The following is a 22,407-nucleotide window of genomic DNA, read 5'->3' on the forward strand; positions in this document are numbered from 1 at the left end:
CTGTCATCTGCTGCTCTAAAACAATCAGCTGTCTCACTCTAAAGATGCAGCATTTCCCCCTCAAAACACAGAAAAAGGTAGCCCACTTATCCCTCATCCCCTTGATAATTCATCTTCCAAATTATTTCCTCTCTGTGGCTCTAGTACTGCTGTATTTACAAGAGTCACACAGAATGGGCAGCATCCATCTAGATCAGAAACTCTGCCTCTATCAGAGTTAATTAGCAGTGACAGCGGGGAACTGCAGCCTTGCAATTAATGGAAATGGAGGACTTGAAGAGCTGCTGTGTTTAAATGGAATTGGGAGATAGTGGAGAAGCAAGGCTGTGGAGAGCCATGCCCCTGCAGAAGCCACAGTCAAGCAGTTTGAACTTTAGCCTCCAAAAAGAACGTGGAGGAGGAGAGCTGTGCAATGTTTCTGCATGTCTAGTGCTGTCAGAAATTTATTCTGGAACACCCCATCACATCCATCCCACCTCTGAGACAAGAAGTTGTGGAAGTGGCCGAGACAGCAACCACAATAATTCAGTGGTAATGGTACAACTTAATTATCCCATGCACTTTGGGTAAAAGTAACAAGAGAAAAATAATGGTAGCAAATGTTAAAGACTTTCTCAGAGACCATTTCACACAGCAGCTGGTTTGGAAGCCCTTATAAGGCAATGCAAATTTCCACCTAGCATACAAAATATGGTTGAAAAGCCTGAAGAGCGTCAGGTATGCTAATGAATGATCATATCTAGGAGTCAACACTCCTCCAGGAGCAAAGTTCAGAAAAGCTGACCACATTTCTGCATAACTTCTAAAGCAGGAGCCACATTAAAGTGAAAAATTGTGTCAAAGCAGCAACAAGGGGAGAGCCAAGAGAATGCAATTCTTGTAAGAAGCACAGAAGATGTTTATGAGCATTACACTGGAAATGCAGGGCCAAGGTACTCCAGTTGTTAAGAAAGACTTCAAAAGAGCAGAAGAAAATAAGGTAAGGGAGGTTATTAGAAAAGAGAAGGCTTCTTTCAAAAAGATGAAGTCCTGAGTCCTGTCTCAAATGAAAGCAGAAAAGAGCATAAATTCTGACAAATGGGGTATAAAAAGCACTAGGAGGCAGGACAAAAAAAACCCAAAAAAAAAAAAAAAACAAAAACAACAAAACCACAACCAAAAAAAAAAAATTTAAGGAGCAGCTAGCAGGAGGAATAAAAACTAACAGTAGAATTTTCTTTTCTTTCAAGGACCAAGATTAAGAATCACACCAATTGCTGCACCAGTTGCTGTTCAGGTAACAAACAGGGTAGTAAATAAATAAGGGTACTGTAGAAAATCTGAATTTATTCTTTACATCACTGCTTACAGTGGGACAAGCTGAGGAGATTCCTAAGCTGGAACTTCCAGCTTTTGGAGGGTAAAAGGGGAAAATATCAAAGAAGCTGCCAAAAATTGAACTGACAGTGGAAGAAATTACACAAGAAATTTAGAAAACGATGAATAATAAAGACATAAGACAGAACCAGATGTTATTCACTTAAGAGTTTTAAAATATACACCTTTGTATACTGAAGTTTACATAAACCAAATTCCAGGCACAAAATCCTTTCAATCTTGTTGAAGAGAGAAAGTCCTGAATTTACCTTCCTACAGACTGCATGATGTCCAACAGCAGAGGAGCAGCCAAGTCTGGACTGAGATGAATGAAGGTTGAGAGCACAACTATGGCCAGGCCTAGTGTTTCTTCATCATATTCTTCAAGAACAGCCCCACAGTCATGGCACCTGCAAGGAAGTTTTTAATCCTGATGTTAACAAATTTCAAACAAAGCATTACTATACATAAATCTGTGTTTAATTATGTCTTTTAAAAGTATTATTACTTAGAACATTCTATTCCACATTTATTTAGAAAGACAATGTAATTGTGATCTTTCTATATTTAGTGACAGTCCATAGTTTTCAAACATTAATAGAACTTCTCACTAGCTACACTGCCTGTTTCTTTAGTGACAAATGAAAGAGGGCCACAGGGCAGGCATTGTTTTGGGTCCTTCATTGGAAATTGTACCCCAGCTCCCTCACTGTATCAGTTTGCACTATCCAAGAGCAGCAGTCTGGCCCTCAGCAAAGTGAGCACAGCCAATTTGTGCAGCTTGGGCTAAGGCCCAGGCACCATAGACACAAACAATGACACTCACAGATGATGTTAAAGAGATGGAACAATTTCACATTGCCCTTCCTGTCAGTCATGAATTATGAATAACAAATTATACAATTAGAAAACAATGATCTGATTGGTTCCCACAGCAGCTACAGCTATTAAGAAATAAATGAAAAGACCTCTCAGGGGCACAGAACCTTAGATGTCAGAAAAGTCTCCTTTCCCAGGGTAGATTTGCTGCTGAGTCACTTATCCTTCCTGAAATGCTCAAAGACTACTGAAGAAGGTCTGAAAGGGCTCTGAAATGTCTAATTCTAAAGGGGATGTCAGATTTGGTAGAGATGAGACAGGCTTTCATAACCTATGAAAAAGGCAAACCAATGTGGGAAATTGGCTTATCTCAGCCCAGTAAGAAGACTGCCTTAATTTGATCAATCAGTTGCTAATGACTCCAACAGATTTTGAGATTTTAACTTAATGGAATTGAACAGGCAATTTTCTTGCCTTTTTTACTGAACATAAAGAAAATATGCCAACAAAGTCATGGAAGTCAAGCTCAGCTGGTCTGCATGTTAATAGGTACTGCCTGAGCTTTGGTGAAATGGCCAAGGGAAGTGCCATAGACCAGACTAACCTTGGGATGCTTCACTTTGTCACACAATAAGGTCCATTAGCAATCACAGCCTGCACAATGGCCCTGTCTTTCTCCAGTGATCATCCTTGCATGTCTGTCTGTCCACTGGACTGAGCACACACAGGAACTCGTGGTTTCTCTTCCCAAGTTTTGAACAAATCAATGCATGGCTCCCTGCTGACTGCTTTACTTCTCTATTAAATGAGTACACTTCTGTTTAGCATTCCCTTTACAAGCATTTTAACCAAACAATAGAGGTTTGCAAAAGCTTTGAGGATCAGTGAGTATCAGCATTAAAAATGCTATGTAGATTACATATGATGACACATCAACAGCTACTGATTTCAACAGAAACCCAAAGGAATTTTTAAATGGAATTTCTCTTTTCTTCTTTTTTTTCTTCCCTCAGACAAAAGAGGTTTTTGATGGATCACAAGGAACCCTTGACTGAAAGTAAGATGGAAAGTGCTTCCCCTGACCTCTGTGGACACACAATAACCTGAGTCATCATTTCACCTGTGCACAATCATCCAGATCCTACTGAATTGAAAACACATCTAGCTAGCAGTGTTTAGAAAATGTTTACCTTGGGGTAAAAAAAAAAAAACAAACCTAAAAAAAAAAAACACCTTAGCATGGAGATAAAATGGACTATAAGTAATAGAATGCACTCTGTATTTGCATCAAGTATATCTACACTTTACTTGAAGTTCAACTAGTTCTTTGAAAGGAGAGAAAAAAACCCACTTACTTGTCAGTCATCAGAATGGGCTGGTCATCAGCAAATTCTTCTGGTGCAGGTACAAACATACTGACTATACTGGGTGCTGACAGCAAACTAGATTTTGTAGCACCTTAAGGCAATTAGGGAAAGAATTAAAAAAAGGAAAGAATCAAACAGAAATCAAAAATGCTTGATGAGCAGACTTTTAAAGAATAGCCATAATGGCTTTACTATGTCTAGAAATAAGAAATAAATTGTGTCAATAAAAAGACATATAAGCACAATCCTTCCTTCTGCCAGATTATTCCAACTACCTAGAACTATCAATTAAAAATAGATAAATCCTCGGGGAAAAAAGATAACATAAACCAAAAATTCCAGGAAATTGAATGCAATTGTATCCACTAGGTAGAGAAGATGATTCTACAGTTGCTATGAGACTGCACATCAGAAGATTTGTAGTATTCTCCCATACATTTTTGGGAATTAACTTCCCATAGTTACCATAGTGAAGAAGGAATTAAATTCACATGTCTCAACACCAGGTCATCAATCTATTCATACTATCCCTAACAGAGTCACAGGAGGTAAACCAGGAAAGGACAGAGAGAAGAAATAATTCATAAGGAATTGAGAACATTGGAGGGTTGATAATTAGAAATGCTTTCCATTGAAAATCTTCAAAAGTATCTTTATTCTTCAAAGCTGAGTTTTTCAGCTGAGAGCACAGCCACTGTGATCATGCCAACATATGGGGCTCCCTTTGCCCTTGGCACTTTTGTGCACCTAATTTCTGATAGATACTTATTTTATTAGGAAAAGTTATGTATTATGGGAGAACCAAACGCTTGACTTCTCCAAGTTCTGCTTTCCCTAATTACAGTTTAAGTAATCCATTGCCAATTTTCTTTCTGGTTGCTTCAATCTGTAGATTCAGATTTAATGTCAACATTAGCCTGCTCTGGTAATATTTAACTATGGAAACAGGAGGAAGCTTCTCTATGTAAGATTTAGATGGAATTTATTATGACAAAATCCTGGTTACTGTAGGAAAAGCAAATTTAACAACAGCTCTCAGGCAAAATAAGCTAAGAAGCTCCCAAAATTTCTGAACTCATAATAAGCGGAGTGAAATGAGAATAAGGCAGGTTTTAAATAACCATTTTATGAAACATGAAGGAAACATTTCTTTCACATCCACAGTTCCAAACTTTGTAATTGCTCCCCAAGGTTCATTGGATATGGGCAGACACTTCAGGAAGGCGAGAGTATGTATCGCATTACATACTTCAGTAATGTAGAAAAACATCCAGAATGCAGGGGATAGATATAGATTTTGTAGCCAGGTTTTTCTTCTCCTCTCAGATGGATAAAGATCTGTCTGTCTGCCATGGCTTTTGAAGTTTCACTGTCATATTCTCTAGATGTAAGTTCCACTGCAGCACACAAATGCTAAAAGCAGTCATAATGCATGTTAAAATGTTGGAGTAAGACTTAACTACTCAAAAATGTCCTCTCTTGTTCAGTAAACAGTAGGAAAAAATATGATTTAGGCAAAGAAAGTAGGTCACTGCCCCATTGCAGGGCTGTAAAAGAGTCTGGATGTATAGCAGCTGTGAGGGAGGAGAGCTTGTACAGAAATGAGATTGAGCCACTCTCTGCATACTTTCCGCAGGACAGTTGAGGGTTTTAACAGCTGAACAGAACACAGAATTCAGCACCATTTTGTATTAACCATGAAATCTTCCTGGCAGTCTTGGCAGAGGACCAGGTCAAACAGACACTGAACTAACCTCGGATTCTCAGTGGTGGTCCCTCCAAATCTGGGTTTAGGCAAACAGGGACATTGCACAGCCTCTTTCCATGCTGTATCTGCTCTGTGAATAAAGAAAGAACTTCAGTCTCCAGAACCACAAATCCAGCACCTGTCACCAGTCAGCGGAACCACAAGTCTTAAACAGTTAAAACAAGAGAAAGACAAATACAACTGCTATAGGGGAAAAAAAAAACCCATAAACATAGTAAGGAAGGGGCAAGAAAGAAAGAAAGAAGTCCATACAGGAAAAAGTACATAGACAACCTAATAATAAAGAAGACATTTTAGACAAGAGTCATTAAACAGGAAAAGAAGTGCTAGCCATAAAGATTCTACAAGATATGGAATACATGAGCCAGAAAAAGAGAAAGAAACAAGTGTTTAGAAATACCAACACGCTAGAAGATATAGCTTGTACTGACAGAAGCCAGGCACAAAACAATTTTATTTTTTTTTTACAGACAGCAACCTTGGGAAAAGAGTGGTTTGAAATAAGAATGGAAGAGAGACATGACACCTACCCAGGTAATAAAAAAAAAATTAATAAAGCATGTGTGGACCAAACACACATATTTATGTGGGATGAGACTACTTCCTAGTTGGTATGCATGAGTATAATGAGTCTTAAAATTGTGGAGTGACATTGAAATGACAAACAGTCACAATGAGCATTTGTCCTAAAAAAAAAAAAAACACCAAAAAACCCTGTCCAAATAAAAACTTTACTTTGAAGCTAGTGGTTGAACAAAAGACTGAGAGATGCAGAGCTTTCCAGACAAGAGCATTTTGAAGGCCTTTAGCTGAATTGAATATTGGAGGGAAAAGTCATCGATGTTGTGATGAAAGCTACTAGGTTTGGAACAGGATTAACTAGACAGAGATTCTGAACAGTTTTGAGTATTGACCTGTTCATTTTGAATACAGGCTAAGTACTCCTGTACAAAGTACAAAGGCAGTAACTTTTAAATCTCTAAAACCCTACCTGAGAGACTAGGTGATCCAGCTAAGTCGCTTCAGTAAATAAACTTACCTGCTTTTAGGACAAAACCCCCATTGTTACCACTGGCAAATTGTGACTTTTGTGATTTAAGGGTCTCATGCTGAGCATGCTATTCAGCAGACTGGAATAGAAAGGATAATCCTAAACTATGCACAATATCTTTGGCCACTCTTCAGCTACACAGCTTAGTTTGATGGAACTTGAAGCCGAAGACTAAATTAACCAAAAATTTCAACTCAGCTGTCCAGGGCTGAGGGTAAGACATTCATTCAGCATGCTAAGTTCCATATAGTTTTTTAAGCATTCCTTTCTCTAGATGCATCTGGATCTGCTGACAAATTCCTGAGAAGCACAATTTTTTAACATCACTAACATCAAAATGGGCTAAAATATCTAGCATTTTTGATAAACCATATCTAACTAAAATATCTAGCATTTTTGATAAACCAGAATTAATTTATTGTTTAGTGACATCTGCTATGAATTTGGTATAACTGAAAGTGGTTTTACAGAAGAAAACAAAAAAAAAAAAACAAATGAAATGAGTAGTGAATAAATTATGTGCTTAATTCAGTTTTCATTGCTTTGCATTCATCTTAAAAGGGGAAAAAGCAGTGAGTAAACAGAAACTTCAGGTGTTCAGCATGAGTTGGTGAAAACTTCTTTAAGTAGAAACAAAACTGGCTGGTAGAAGGCACAACTCTGTGGTGTACCAACACCATTGTAAACACACATACAAACAAATGATTCCATGCACCAGGGATGAAATCCTATACCTAATGAATTCAACTGTGATTCTTGTATTTCTTTCAATGAGACCAGGAAATAATCTGAATAATATGCACAATTAAAGGGACAATTCTGTACCAGAGGGTCTACCTCCCAAATATGTAACTATTCCAACTCTTACTAGGTGATAATCTTGTACTCTCTATAAAGATTCACTTTAGACTCGATACTGATCACTTATCTGCAATGGAGGAATAGAAATACTCCTTTTTTTTGTTTGTTTGTTTGTTTTAAGTGGATTGTTACACAGTAATTGGCTTAGGAAATAGAAATAAAGAACAATAAATGCAGCTCACCAGTATCCCAAGTGCTGATATTGTGGGGAGCACTAGACTGGTGTTCCAGCTGCCTCTTCATTAGCTGGTTCATTGTCAGAGCTCCCAAAGAGCCTCTTTTCATTTGTCTGAACTGAGCTGCAAGTCAGAAATGCAAAAGGATTTCAGGAGCTCAGACAACATTTAGAACTACACTCATTTCCTGATCTTACAAGCCAGCATGATATACATACTGAAATGACAATGATGGCTTGCTCTAAAGATCTTGCTCAATTCAATATGCACCTTTCATACAGTTACACAGGGTACAATACTGGCCCCAGTGCCATCAGTCAGAAGAGACTTGGGATCACTGTGTCAACTGTCAGTGCCTTTTTGCCTCCAAATATTATGAAAGCTAATCAAAAGACTTGGTATCTGGGAAGTGCTAAGATACTACCCCAAAACTCCCATGCTGCGAGGCAATACATGGACACTTGAATCTCTCTCACATACAACGTACCAAGGAAGGAAACTCAGTCTCCTCCCAGCAAAGCATGGAGGACTGCTGTGTCCATGCTGACCCTAGGAAAACAAATTCACTGACACTATGTACCAGCAGCATCCTTCATGGGTGGCAGACCTGAACTTGCCTCCTACACACCCACCCCTCAGGCAGAACACCTGCATGTTCTGCTGAAGTGTGAAGCCAGCAGCCTTTGAAGAGGAGACCCTTCTGTAACTTCACTGCCATTTTTCTTATAGAGAGCTATCAAGCAACAAACATTCAACTTTTATTCATCCAACAATTTATTTCATTTAAAAAAAATTATTTATGAGGTATGTGTCATTGGATAATGCTCAAAGTAAAACCATAAGGGAGACTTACAACTTTTGTTCATATCAATGTAGTGCTCACAAACATGACTTAGTGATGGACTGGCAGTGCTAGGTTGGACTCAAGGATCTTAAAGCTCATTTTCAATTTAAATGATTCTACATATTTTCTCTAATTACATTGAAGAAGAAAGAGATTATACATAGCTCCTGACTTTCTCACTTTTTTCTCCAGGCATAAAAAAAAATTCAAATTGAATGAGCATAATACATTCACTTGGACAATTGAGCCTGAGCAGTATACTTCCACCATTGAAACTAAAATCATTGCTCACTGCATGAAGACAGAGTTTTAAGGCCCTGCTTGAACAAGGCCTGTGAAACTGCTGACACAAATATCCAGGAAAGCTTTTAAAATGCTGCCTTAAGTATAGCTTTACGTTTTTCCTCAACAGGACCTTAGAGCAATAGCAACAAAACAAAATCTTCTCTGAATGATCATTTTCATCTGCAACTACATTCAAAATCATTAAAAAGACCACTAACTATCACGTAGTTCCATTCTAAAATTCTGAACAGTAACCATCTAAGCTGTGAAATTAAACACAGCATTTCACATTGTTAACAGTGATGAAGTACAGATATGGGATAAACTGCAACTTTTAGAAAGTAAAGAAGGGTTGAGTGCTTTCTCCTAAACTTGCTCTACTCATTTCCTATCAAAGAGTTTATAATTCAGAGTAAGCAGAGTACTCCCTCAAAACCAAAACAAAACAAATACAGGCCTTGAGTAACAACAACCAAAACAAAGATTTCAGTGAAAATCTGCACTGAAATTATTTTATTAGATGAAATATTTAAGTTTTTACTCATTATGTCCTTCCCAGTTATATTCTTTTGCAGTGCATTTAAACTCCATTTTTTGGCCCAAGTACAGCATTTCTGTAAAGCTGTCCTGGTATAACTGAAACTTGTAGAATTGAACCAGAACTATTCTGTGTTTCACTTGTAAAAGTTATATTGCAGCTGCTTTTCACAGCAAATTAAGAGAAAAATAGAATTTCCATCATTTCTAGGGCAATGATTTTAAATAGATGCTTTATCACTTTATCAAGCATAGAATTTCCCGATAAAAGAACAGCAATTAACGTTAGAACAGACAAGACTGCTTGGAGTGCAGATGACTGTCAAAATAGAGAAAATTATCTCTTTAAATTTTCTCTAGCAACTTTTTGCAATTGCAGTTAAAAAAATTACATTAATATATCACATAATCAGGCTATTGTTGAGCAGGTTTGGATTTCCAGGATAATTTACCTGATTTCTCAATGACAGCAATGACTTCAAATAATGATAAGTTACAGGGCAAAAAAAAACCCAAAATAACCAAAAAAAAAAAAATTAAAAAAAAAAAAAAAACACCACCAAACAACAAAAAAACCCACCCAAAATCCAAACCACCAGAGAGCTGGAGAAAAAAAAAAAAAAACCTGAGCCACAAAAAACGTCAGAGTTGCCAGCCTTTGAACAGTGTTGGATCCAGGATGATTGCTGTAGACCAGCACATGACTTTTCATGCCTGTGACTGACTAGTGGCAAAGGGAGCTGTGCTGGTTTCAGCTGGGGTTTAATTTAAAGAGTTAATTTTCGACACTGTGGCTGGCACAGAGCTGTGTTTTGGATTTGTGCTGAACACAGGGTTGATAATAAAGAGATGTTTTTGTTATTGCTGAGCAGGGTTTACACAGAGACAAGGCCTTTTCTGCTTTCCATGCTGCCACACTGGGGGTGCATGGAAGGCTGGGAGAAGACACAGCCAGGGACAAGTGACCCAAACTGACCAAAGGGATAGTCCACACCATATGGCATCATGTTCAGTATATAAGGTGGATGAAAGAAGGAGGAAGGCAGGACACATTTGGAATTACAGATTTCATCTTCCCAAGTCGCCATCACTTGTGATGGGGGTCTGCTCTAGTGGAGATGGCTGAACACCTGCCTACCCATGGGAGGCAGTGAATTAATTCCTTGTTTTGCTCTCTTTGCATGCACAGGTTTTGCTTTCCATATTAAACTCTCTCAACCCATGAGTTTTCCAGGTTTTACCCTTCCCATTCTCTCCCTTGTCCTGCTGGTGGGAGTGTGAGCGAGCGGCTGCCTGGGGCTTGGATGCTGGCTGGGGTTAGACCATGACAGGGGGGAAGATTTCCTCTATCAGGTTTTCTGCAAGATACCTAACAAGCACATTAGAAGATCAGTAACCTTCATACAGTGGCTGGCAACATTTTCCATTTGTTATCTACTGATCTGGTCAATCCTGTAGCATTCTCTACTCAAAGAGAGAGTTTCAAAGGCAAAATCTTCCCACTGCAGTCAATGATGCATGCTTTGTGTGGCCAGGTTATATTACCTATTTGTGTTACAGAAGTGCCTTGTGCTCACAGGCCTGATAAGGGCCTACTATGCAAAGCACTGAAAAGATACATAGTAGAAGATTAAAATCATTTCAGTCTAAATGTACAAGAGACACAATGGAAGAATTCATATCCTTTCTTGCAGTTGGAAACTGAGGCAAGTTTCCAGAAAGAGGAAAGAAATATTTACATAGGAATGCAGGCTCAACATCATATAGGTACTATTCCCAGTTTCCTGTGTTGGAATTTATAGGAGCCACTAGCACTGGGCTAAAAGCAAGAGAGATAGGTCTTAACTGGCATCTCTTCAGCTGCTTTAGTACGTGGCATCTGTATCATTAGGTGGCCAACAAATGTCTCTATGAGATGCACATGGCCTAAGATGCTTGTGGGAAAATTGGGGAGGTACACAGCTAGCATGTCTAAAATATTCTTCCTTTAATAAGCCAGACATTCCTTCCAATCTAATCAGCAGACAATGAATTTGAGATGAAAATTTAATATTGCAGTAGCAGTCTGAAATTGAAGTTCAGCAAGACAGTTGAGCTGACCTAGCAGTTCATTGGTATCAAAGGAAGTAATTTCTCCTCCCTTTTTTACTAGTCACAGTTCTGCCCCACTGGCCTTCAGATGTGTCACCTAGATGGACACACCATTCTGAATTTCATTAAGCGTTCTAAGGTACCTCCAACTTAACATCTTAACTTCATGTGCTTTGTTAAGCCATCTGTCACGTCTACTTTAAACAACATAGTTCACTTTCAATTGAAATGGTTATGGGAATCCCAGACAAAGAGTTAGCACATTTCAGGAAGCAGCTGAGAAAGTGGCATTCAAGGCATTTTACAAAAATTGCAAGAGATTTTTTTCCTAAGGTACAGCAAAAAATGTACCAAAGGCCATAGTAACAGTCCTGTGTACTCTCATGTTCTGCTTCTGTGCACTGACAGTTGACAATGCTTTCTCACAGGGGAAAATAAACATTCAGCTTTAGTGAATTACTGCTTTTAGCTACTACCTACTTTAATTCAAGAAAACCACATTTGTCAAACTTGCATGTCCCAAGAGAAAACCTTTAGCTACTAACTGTTAAAATGCTGCTGACCATCAGAGATTTAACAGTTCTAATGATAGCCAAAACAGCTGTACTTCAAAGAATCAAGGGAACTCAGAGGAAGGAATTTGCCATCCATGATGTGCATCTGATGCACAATACAGTAACTTTGGTTTTAATCATCAAACCAGAGGTAAACTTACTTGATATGGAAGAGTGACTACTTGTCTCTGGAACACCTGCTTCAAGGGTTGGTGCAGATGATGACTCTCTTGGCATTTCCAGAGTTGAAAGTCCTTTGGCAGCAGGATCTGCATGTGAAAATTTTGCTTAAACTCTCAGCATTTTAAATCAACAAAGTTTTTAATCTTCATTCTCCCTAGATGTCCCTTTCGCATCATTTCAGTCATCCATTCACCATCTGGCATTCCCAGCAGTTTTAAAAGGATTCAAGTCTGTGTGTCTCTAAGAATTTTTATAGGGGCACAGGGATCTATTTCTTAAAATCGCTTTTTAAAGGAGACGGCTGCCTATGGTCTCTAGAGCTCACGACTAATAAATGCTAGAGTTTGATATTGATCCCACTCAAATGATTATTGGAACCACCCACATGGAAATAAGAGAGAGACCACTGATACAAAGCTAGTTTAAGTGACAGCTTAGCATCTTTTAAAAGCTTTAACTCCAACATCTCATCAGTTTTCATTCAAGAGGCTGTTGACCTAGCCTTTGTTCCTGAAGATTCTCAGTTTAAAATTCTGCATTAAAAAGGTTCCACGTAGTGTTTCAGAACTGGAACAGCCCATCCAAGCAGTTTCAAGGGTGACAGCGTTCATTACTGCATGAAAACTGTCCCTTTTTAGTGGGCAAAAAAAGCACTGAGTCTAATTGCACAATTCTTTCAAGGCCACGCTTCTCTGTATGAAAGGCTCAAAAGCACTCAGCTCTCTTTAATTTTTCTAAAGCTCCAGTAGTTCTTCAGCTTATTAGAACCATAAATGGGACAACAGGCCTGAAGCATAAAGGGCACAGTGTAACTATGATTACACGGAGCAATTTCACCTTGTAAAAGTGGAATATCCTAAGAAGAATTTATACTGTGATTCCCTCTGAAGCACTTCAGAAAAAAGTGAGGTCTGGAATGCATAAATATTCCTCCTCACTTCAACAGCAACAGAGAACTGAAGCCTGAAGGATTCTGTCCTTTTTCATTAATATGTTAAAAAACATGGTAAAATTCTAGTAACTGAAAAATCCTAGGAAGAAAAAAATAGCCAAGAAATTAAAAAGGCATCAGCATGCCATTTTTCAAACTGTTTGATAGATCCAACTGGAATCTGAGGAAAAGCTAAAACTCATTTTCTCTCCACCTGAAAAAAGCTTGGTAACAAAACTTTGCATTGAAATCACCTGAAAAAAAAAAACTTAGGGTACACAGAGGATTGCCCATCCTTGAATTTTAAATCTTCAACAAACACAGACCAAGAAAACTTTGTGGATACCCAGCACAAAGAAGGCTACAAACAGGTTTTAGTGTATAAAAACAAAATATATGTGTGTGTCTATGTCTAAGTGCAAACTGTGATTAATTCCAAGTGCTCTTACTTTGGAAGTCCACAGCCTGCTCAGCCTTGCACTTTGTGATCCATTCTGCTTTCCACTGCCTTATGCTGGCAAAAGAAATGAGGGCCAAAAATCACTACACTAAAAGAGAATCAGTGTAGCATGGACTAGATTAGGAGGATAAAAGGCACAGAAGTATGACCATTTTTCTGACTCCCAGCATAAAGAGGACAGGGAGTTTCATTCCCTAACTTGGATATCAGAATGAGTATTGTTGTCACAGAACTCTGCTTCCTTTTCAAATGGGTCCTTTACACATTAAATGATTAGCACATTCCTTGTGAGAAACAAACACCTGAAAGCACTCAGCTAGCACATCAGATGCTATAAGTACCCACATCTCACTGTAAATATACACATCTCCTTACACAGGAGGTTACTTACACAGGTCTGTTACTAAAACCTTCACACAAAAATAAGCCTTTTGCCTGGGTGAGTGAGCTCACCTGCCTCCTTCTGCTCTCCCAGCTTGTCAAGGATGTTAAAGGAAATGTCCAGGTATTCTCTCTGAATAGCACTCACAGCAATCTTCCTCTGCTTCCTCTGTCGAGGAATAATCTGAATCTTAAATTCTGACTCCTCAGTTTCCCCTTCTTGCTTCTGCTCTGTGTTTTGTTCGGTGTCAGACTCTGTATTGGTATCAAGTTTATCACTTTCTGTTTGCTTTTCAGAATCTTCGGGGACTTTAATAAGGACTGTCTTTACATTTGGGCTTGGAATTGTTCCACTAGGTTTAATTTCCTCCACACTGAGCTCAGAGTTATCATCAAGGGACATTTCTGGAAGGGCAGATGATTTCTGCAGCAGGTCTCTTTTCTGTTTCAGAGTTAGTGAGTTTCCAGAGGACATGTCCTGAAACTCTTCTGGCTTAACTAACTCTGAAGAGTCCTTCTGATCTTTGGGAGAAATGGAAATTGCCTCTTCTATTGCTGCTGAAGTGTTGTTGCTTGTATCTTTAGAACTAAAATCTTTGGAGCAATCTTCAATGCTGAACTGCACCAGCGGAGTTGTGCTGAGGCTGAGTGCAGACACGTTGATAGGAGTTGAAGGAGATGAAACAGCAGTTTTGCCAGAGACCTCATCATTCAGCGGGTTTGTTGTTTCTTCTTCTTCATCACTCTCCACTATTCTAAGGGGAGGAAGTGGTTCAAAGACTAAAGAGTCACTATCTGAAGTGGAGAGCACTGAATGTTTTTCAGGAACTGATGTTGAATCGGAGGACAAATCTATCAGATCTAAATCTTCCTTGGGATCAGCAGTTTTAACTGGGGAGTCCACTTTCACTTCATAGGTTTCCATGCAATTTAGCCTAACCTCTGGTATGACAGGTCTTTTGGTTTCCTGGAAACTCTCTGCATGAGGAAGAGCTTCTTGTGTGTCTATATTTTCAGCTTTAGTAGAAGAATTCTGCCGAGAGCGTCCATAATCGCTGTGCCTGTGTGTGGCGTAAGCAGCAGGGACAGGAGGCTTTTCTAAGTCACAGCGGTCTATGCAGGACTTCCTGCGGTGTTCGTCTAACGAGAACAGCAGGGAGTCTGCGTTCCCTATATCAAGAGATTTTTGTTTTAGAGAGCGCAGTTTTTTTTTCTGAATGCTTTCTTCTCTCACACAGCGTAGAATACTGTCTTGTAAGGCCCCCGTCTCTCTATATTCAGCCAGCTCTATTTCACCTGATCAAAACAGAAAAAGCTAATACTACCTCAGTTGGAGACTTTTGGCAGATACCTTCATCTTTATATCACAATTCAACATGATTGACATTTTAAATGCAAACCCAGTATTAGTCAAAATTGCCTACATTTTGTTTTAACCTCAGAACAAAATTACATGGAATTTTACAACAAATAATAACAAAAACCTGCTGTTTGGATAGTAGAGTTTATCTAAATGCTGTCCAAAGTCTATGAATCCTGGACAGATGTACATGAAGATAGACTGTTTAACCCTGTGCATTGAAAGGAGGTGTCATAGGCATGTAATTTCCACAGATACTTGGGATGGCTGCATGTAGTTCACCTATTATTTACTGCAGCAGAACAAGCTTTAAATGGATGCTTCTGATTCAAGAAGCAAGGTAGTATTGGTAGTGAGGATATTGCAGCACAAGCCTGAGATCAGAGAATTTTTCCCTGGTGATCCTAGAACCCAGCAGGGTCCAGCAGCTATCACAGCACCCATGCTGGGGAGGAGGGCAGTGAGCACAGCTGCACTGCTGCCACTGCCACTGCACTGGTACTTTGCTATGTGAACACACCCATTGAGAACATTTTCAAAAATTATCACCATTGCTATTATTATGAATTACATATTTTTTCACATAAAATAGGATATTCCTAATCATTAATATCCACCTATTTCAAAATACTCCACATACAAATCACTGTGCAGAAAAAAACAGTGATAGAAGTTTTAGTGTTCGCTCTAGTCAGAATCACTTCCCCTCCCTCTGCAAACACCTAAAAGGGAATAAAAAACAGGCAGGTAGTGAAAATCTCTTCAACTTTTTTTCAGGCTACTGATTCCAGACACCTAAATTTGAAATCAAAATAGCTCCTACTTTTTGAAAACCCCACTTTTGCCAATGGAAAACAATGACATTTGCAGCAGCAAAACCAAATTTGCTTACCGTAGAGTCCCACCTTATCAACAAAATCAATTTCTGGGAAATTGATTGAAAAAATAATTTAAGTAAAAAGTCTTCAGCCCAATGGTTGAAGAAAATTCAAAAAAATCCTCTTAATTTTTTTTTTTAATTCATAAGAGCTTAATATTTCAAAAAAAACCCTGCTCATTTTAGGTATTTTTACTCTGGAGTGCCTACTTTGAGATTCCTGAAAGATAACTCATTCAGGAAAATAAGTGTTCTTCAGAGTCACACAGAATAGTTATATTAATATTAGGCAGTGCAACAAACTCTACAAAGAAAGTTGGTAGTTTGAAATTAAGAGTAGGAAATTGTATTTCTGCATGAGTTTATACCAACAAAGCAATTCATACTTCTCTGAGCATTCATCTCAACTGGTTGATATTTCACCATTTTGCTGCCACCAATTCTTTTCAGTCTCGCAAAGAAAGTTTGAGACTCCTTATTGCAAGGTCCAGTTGGTGTATCATGAATATCAGATTCATCAAAAACACTGTCTTCCTCTGCTGGAGAAAGAAAAAACATTATTACTCTTAAGAAGGTGCAATTTCTTGAATGAAAAGCTGTCTATGTAACAAAACCTCAGCTAGTGTCAGCTAAATTGAAAAATGAAATTTGCTAGAAAATTTGTATCCCAGGTTTAATTTTGTCATTCTTATTACATCTTAAGTTCTGAGAGAAATGAAAAATAGGTTATAGTGTAACAAAAGCATTAAAAAGCTTTTACCATTCTAAGTTGATCTTCTCTACCAATAATAACACAGATTCTTTAGATGGAAGAAATACACTAGATTGGAACACTGACTTGAGTAAACAACTTCTGTAGTGCTCAGTGAGAAATGGTAAATTGAAAAAGATGGAAATTAGTGAAAGAACTACAAGGTAAGGAAAAAAACAGCAAAATAAGAAAGCAAAAAAGGAAGAAATAGATAATCTTGGGAAGCTGATAATGGTAGTAGTAATAGAATAAGATCTAAGAGTATGAATTATGAAATTACTGATTTAAGTAGTAATAGTAAAACATCATGCTCTGATTTGAGACCAGCCAGATGAAAATGCCAAAGAGAAAGAAAGATCCAAATTTATTTTTCCATCCAAAAAAATACTGTATCATATATGAAACAGCTATTAAAAACAAAACAAATTAAAAAAATAAAAAATCTATCACGTGGAATCATTCTGTAATTCTACATCCAGTGATTCATCTCCAAGGAAATAAGAAACACTACTGGGACAATAAAAAAAATAACAGAGCACTCAAAAGAAAAACAAAGTTGGTCTTGTTTATTGTAGCAAGCAAATACGGAGAGGAAATGCATTTGGTGTCTGGGAGCAAAGGGGCAAGTCAGTCAAAGAGCTAGAATGGACAAAATCTGAATACTTAAATGAGACAAAAATATCTTCAGTTCTGAAATTGCTGGGAAGCTGCTAGCACATGTGAAGATATGAAACTGCCATCTAAAGGCATCAGGGACAAGATATCTAATTGAAATGATGAATCCAGAAAAATCAATCAAGGTTGATAGTAAGAATTTCTACAGCAACTGGCTTTAATAAGTTAGAAGATTGCATTTAATGTCATGTCCTAGGTGTAACTTCTTCTTCCCCTTACCAACAAATGCTTTGTGTCACAAGATTTAGCATCAGTTTCACAGCAGTCTGTACACTTGATCCCACAATGAAGTTTGGCAGAAAAATTAGGAAAAAAAATCAATATTGCAGAAATTCATCTTCAGCATATGAATTCTCGCTGCCTGACAACAAAATCCTCACCTGTTCACTATCTAAACACAACCTCTGATGATGACAGCAACACACACACACACTACCTGACCAGTGATTAAACAAGTCTCTTTAGAAAAGGTGGAAAAGGCTTCAACTTTCCAAGTCCCCGGGGAATTGTATTCACTGCTTTTTGCAGGTGAAAGAAAACTTTTCTATATCCTCCTTTTTCTGCAGCCCTTCCACAAAGGAGGAGAACAAGCCCTGTTGCTAAGTCAGTACTTACAGAGTAAAATTTGCCCATTTATGGTCCTTTACCTCTGTGCAACCCAAAGCCCTTCACAACAGCTTTGGAAAGCAAGTAAATATTATTCTCCTCACTATAAACACAAGGAAACAATGCTGAAGTGAGACACAAGGCCACCCAGGGAGCCACTATTGGACAAGCTGGGTACTTGGGCACCTCAACTTGTCTTTAAAAGGTCTCAGAATCAATCCAGAAAGTTAATGCACTCTATAAATGCATTAGTAAGTCATTATGAATTAAGTCATTAACTTATCTCACAACAAAGACAAATTCATAGTAAGGCCACAGTTGTCTCTTAGCCCTCCACTAAAAATACAAAAGGTCCAACTGAGTGAGGTTATGCAATATGTAGTTTAAATCCACATTAAGATTGCTTTAATTTGCTACAGCAGAGTAATAGGATGTTCAGGTAAACAAAATGTTGTGCTCTTGTTTTGCTGTACATCTTTTCACAATCAACAAGCAGCAAGATAGGAAAAGGTACTGACGTGAAAACAAGAGAGTTTCTTGGATTTTTCTTCAGAAGTTTTCTGCATACTATGAAGACTATTTGAGAAGGAAGATGTAAACAGCAAATAAGCAGCTAAAAGGAAAATTAACTGAAAGAAGGCTAGAGAATGTCAAAAGAACATGTTAATCATTAACACTTATTATGTACCTAACTTCACAAACCTAAGGAATTACACTCAGTGATACCATGGCATTTGAAGCCCCAAGCTTACACCAGTTCACTTCATCACAGTACCTCTGCTACACCTAGCAAGCACATACAGAGCTCACAATCAGACACAAAGTATTGAACCATTCTTTTGCCTTTAGACACCCACCTACACATTTGCATTAACGTTGTCAACTTCTGCTCCTTTAAAGAGAAAAGCAAACTACAGACTGAATTCACAGTCTTCTCTTTTCAGTATCAATATTTGCTACTATTTCATGTTATTACAAGAATGTGGTGTCACGCTGGTTGCTCACCTTGTGTGATGTAGGATCAGCTAGCACTGCCATAGGAAAGGCCAAGAACTATCCAGGCATGGTGACTGAACCATTATGTCTAAGATACACTCCCCTGAGAGATGTGAGACCACTGTATTATGCTCAGCCTACAGAGCAGCTGAGAACCTCTTTCACTATACATGGCAATCCTGGCCAGGTAAGTCCCACTTCAGACTCAATCACAAGTATGTTCTAAAGGTCAGACCATATTTACCATTCGACAACATCTGCAAGACTTAGTGAATTAAATCAATGACTCTCATACAAATCAGAGTGTTAAAAGTACCTTTCTCCTTTTCACTGTATCGGCTTATGTTACTGTTGTCACTATACAAAGGACCAGCAGTTGCATGGGGCTTGCAGCTGTGATACTGAGCGTTGAGGGTATTGACTGTGATGTGGATTAGGTGAAGTACAATCTTGCTGATTTCACAGTCTCTGTAGGGGTACTGTTCAGCAAAAGAGAAAAACTTCAGCTTAAAAACTCACTTTTCTCCTTGAATAAACATTCAGGAAGTAAAACAGAAAAATTACAATAATATTATCAGCTGGATGCCCCTTGCCTTCCCTTGATTATACATTTCCAAATATATCATGAGAAGCAGGACTCTTCTCAGCTTTGTACACAGAATTATTTTAATAAAATATTAAAAGTCCATATTAGTAATGTTTAGTGTCTGCACTTCCTTGTATGCCCTATAGAAATTGGTTAGGCATATCAAAAGTATTCCCAGCTCCATTTCAGTGCATAAATGCATTACATTTTAACAGCATTTCCTAAAAAGCATCACTCAGCTGAAGAATACAAACTGCTAAACTGACACACTCCTCCATTTAAAGTCACTACTATTTTGTTAAAACTAATTCTAAGTTACTCAAAATACTTCTCAGTGGAATTTCATACATCGTTTTCCTATTTTAATATCCATATTTTCCTTTCTCAGGTAAACACTTGAAAGACAATAAAGACTGAAGAAGCACAGAGGAATTCAGTAGCACAAACTAAATCCTAACTATTTCAGACACTGACATTAAATGCAGTGAGTAAGTATATCAAAGAAAAATGTCCTTCACAGTTCCATTCACTTGCCATACATTTAGGCGTTCCCTGTAACAAATTTCAAGTTGAAGGGTAAATTTTTCTGTGGACAGTGTCTTGTTAAGACCACTCACCTTATACAGAATAACAAGCAAAGCCTTTAACCACATCTGCCGAATGTGAGGCTTGAGGGACCAGAGGGAGCAGCGAGGAGGCTGCTGAAAGTAATGCCTTAGCTGAGGACAAGTGCAATATTTCAACACCTGCACCACCAAGGGAAGAAGGTGTTTTCCCAGGTTGATGTTATAGTCCATCACCTGTGAAGAACATAGGAGTTACTCACCAAAAGCAAATCCACTGATGTTAAAAAACAAAATAATTAATACAGTTGAGGTATTAGGTAAGTGAAAGAAAATCAATGCTTTTAAGGAAATCTCATTACCATTTAGAAGCTTTCTGCCAGCTTGCCCACCTTCTCATTTTAGCCAGATAGGCAGAATGAAACAAATAAAATGTGTTTTGAAAGCCTTTCACCCAGTACAGTTTAAATTTTAAGAGACACTGGCAAGTTCATAAAATATATTACGCTGAAATAGCTGTGTATTATAGCACAAGTTGATCATGCTTCTATACATAAAACCATGTTATGTATATCCCATGTTTAACAGACAGGATGCACCTGTGAGATTTGGGGGTTGAGTAGTTTGGTTATTTGGGGGCTTTGTATTAACATTTTAATATTGTACTGGCAGTTTTCTTTTTTTCTCAATAGGCTTGCAACATTAGGCATTAGGGTTTTTTAAGCCCCAGGTTCTGGAATCAGGTAATGACACCAGGCTCCCACTCTCCACTGAAGGTAAGAGTGCCTACTATATTATGCAGGAAGTTTGTGCACACAAATGCTAAAGGATCCAAGAATAAAGCAAATGAAAATTATCTTGCTCTAAATAAAATGTTCATCAATCTTAAGTGGTGGTATTGCTGCAGACAGGCTGCTGTGATTATTGTTAGTCACATGCCTTGCCTCCATCACGACCTTTGAAGAGCATCATGCTATTTGGGGACAGTGGCTTGAATCCTAGGAGTGATTCAAAAGCGCAGTGAAGCCATATATTCCCACTATCCTGGAACAATTGTGTTTCACTTGAAACTGCAATGCCATTCTTCATAATCTTCCTATCAGTCTTCCAGCATGAGCTATTTTTAAACTCACACATGCTGAAATCAGCAGTTAAACTAGATCATAACAAGGCTCCACAAAGCCACAGACATCAGTGTCTGATGCTGCCCTACACTGGTTGACACCCGGGAAGGTGCAGCAACAGGCCAAGGCAGCTCCAGCACAACTCCCAAGATCTAACATGCCCCTGCAGTTTCAGTGGACTTAATTTTATCAGCAGCTCTCTACTTCTTTTGTTTTGTTTTTATTAGAACAAGCAGATGAGACTAATTTACAAACCCTAAACTCATGGTCTCAAGTTCTCTCCTGAACAAGCCAACTGTAAACTTTTCCCTGTAAAATTCTCCAGTTTGATGTGCAGCTGTCTCAAATATTTGTGTTGCATGTGTAGAGCTGAATAGATGAATCCCGTGTCAATCCATGCAGGGTGAGCCAGTCGAAGATATAATTTATAATCACCAAATTTGGTCCTACCCCGTAATGCCGTGTTCCCTCAGGGAGCGATAGTTACACAGCACGGGTAGGAGAAGCGCACACGTACAAAGCAGCCAGAGCGCTGCCTAACGGAGCACGTCCTGTAACGCAAACACGCCTGCCGCTGAGCAGAGCTGTGATCCAAGCTGCCGCAGGAAAATAAGGAACGAAGGAACGAATGAATGAAGAAATGAAGGAATGAAGGAATAAAAGAATGAAGGAATAAAAGAATGAGGGAATAAAAGAATGAAGGAGTAAAGGCCGCGGGAGAGGCGGAGCGGAGCCCGCACCGGGACAACGCGCTGCGCAACAGCGCCACCGCGCGGGCAAAGCCCGCCACTGCAGAGAAGCCCGGGCTCTCGGAGTCCGGAACACTCGGAGCTTTCGGTGAAAAATACTGAGACATTTGATTTTGGGTTTTTTTTCTTTTTTATCGAACTGTCCATTCTAACTAAGCTTGGAATCAAAATCAGCGATTCAGCAAGCCAACCTAATCCCAAGCTTTGTGGAGCTGACGAGGTAAAGCAAGTATTTATGGCTTGGGAAAGAAGAGCGACTGAAATAGATCTCCTAAAAGCTCAGTACTAAGTTTTCTCCCTATGAACACATCTTCGGATTACAAATGGCATTTCTCTTGCAGAAAAGGTGATTCCAAACACAAAGCATCCCTGCAGCTAAGAAAAAAATTCTCTCAAAATACAAATTAAAGTTGATGTCTGCTGCAGAGAGAAAAATGCTGGACTACTAAAGCTCTC

The 22,407-nt window shown here is 38.6% G+C and overlaps 1 protein-coding gene across 3 annotated transcripts in view; it reads right to left on the reverse strand.

Moving 5' to 3' along the window:
- Positions 1–22,407, reverse strand: part of UNC79 (unc-79 homolog, NALCN channel complex subunit) — a 106,244-nt gene that overhangs the window by 33,041 nt on the left and 50,796 nt on the right. For 2 of the 3 annotated variants that reach the window (XM_053979214.1, XM_053979213.1), the window contains 9 exons: positions 20,133–20,315; positions 19,246–19,408; positions 16,288–16,437; positions 13,737–14,960; positions 11,871–11,978; positions 7,405–7,521; positions 5,297–5,380; positions 3,531–3,633; positions 1,626–1,766 (listed from right to left, as the gene is read on the reverse strand). In XM_053979214.1, the coding sequence (XP_053835189.1) occupies positions 1,626–1,766; positions 3,531–3,633; positions 5,297–5,380; positions 7,405–7,521; positions 11,871–11,978; positions 13,737–14,960; positions 16,288–16,437; positions 19,246–19,408; positions 20,133–20,315 (2,273 nt within the window). The remainder of the gene's footprint in view (positions 1–1,625; positions 1,767–3,530; positions 3,634–5,296; positions 5,381–7,404; positions 7,522–11,870; positions 11,979–13,736; positions 14,961–16,287; positions 16,438–19,245; positions 19,409–20,132; positions 20,316–22,407) is intronic. The other variant, XM_053979215.1, reaches the window with a different exon arrangement.

This window comes from Vidua macroura, chromosome 6, assembly GCF_024509145.1.
Source record: "Vidua macroura isolate BioBank_ID:100142 chromosome 6, ASM2450914v1, whole genome shotgun sequence".
In the NCBI taxonomy this organism is placed as follows: Eukaryota; Metazoa; Chordata; class Aves; order Passeriformes; family Viduidae; genus Vidua; species Vidua macroura.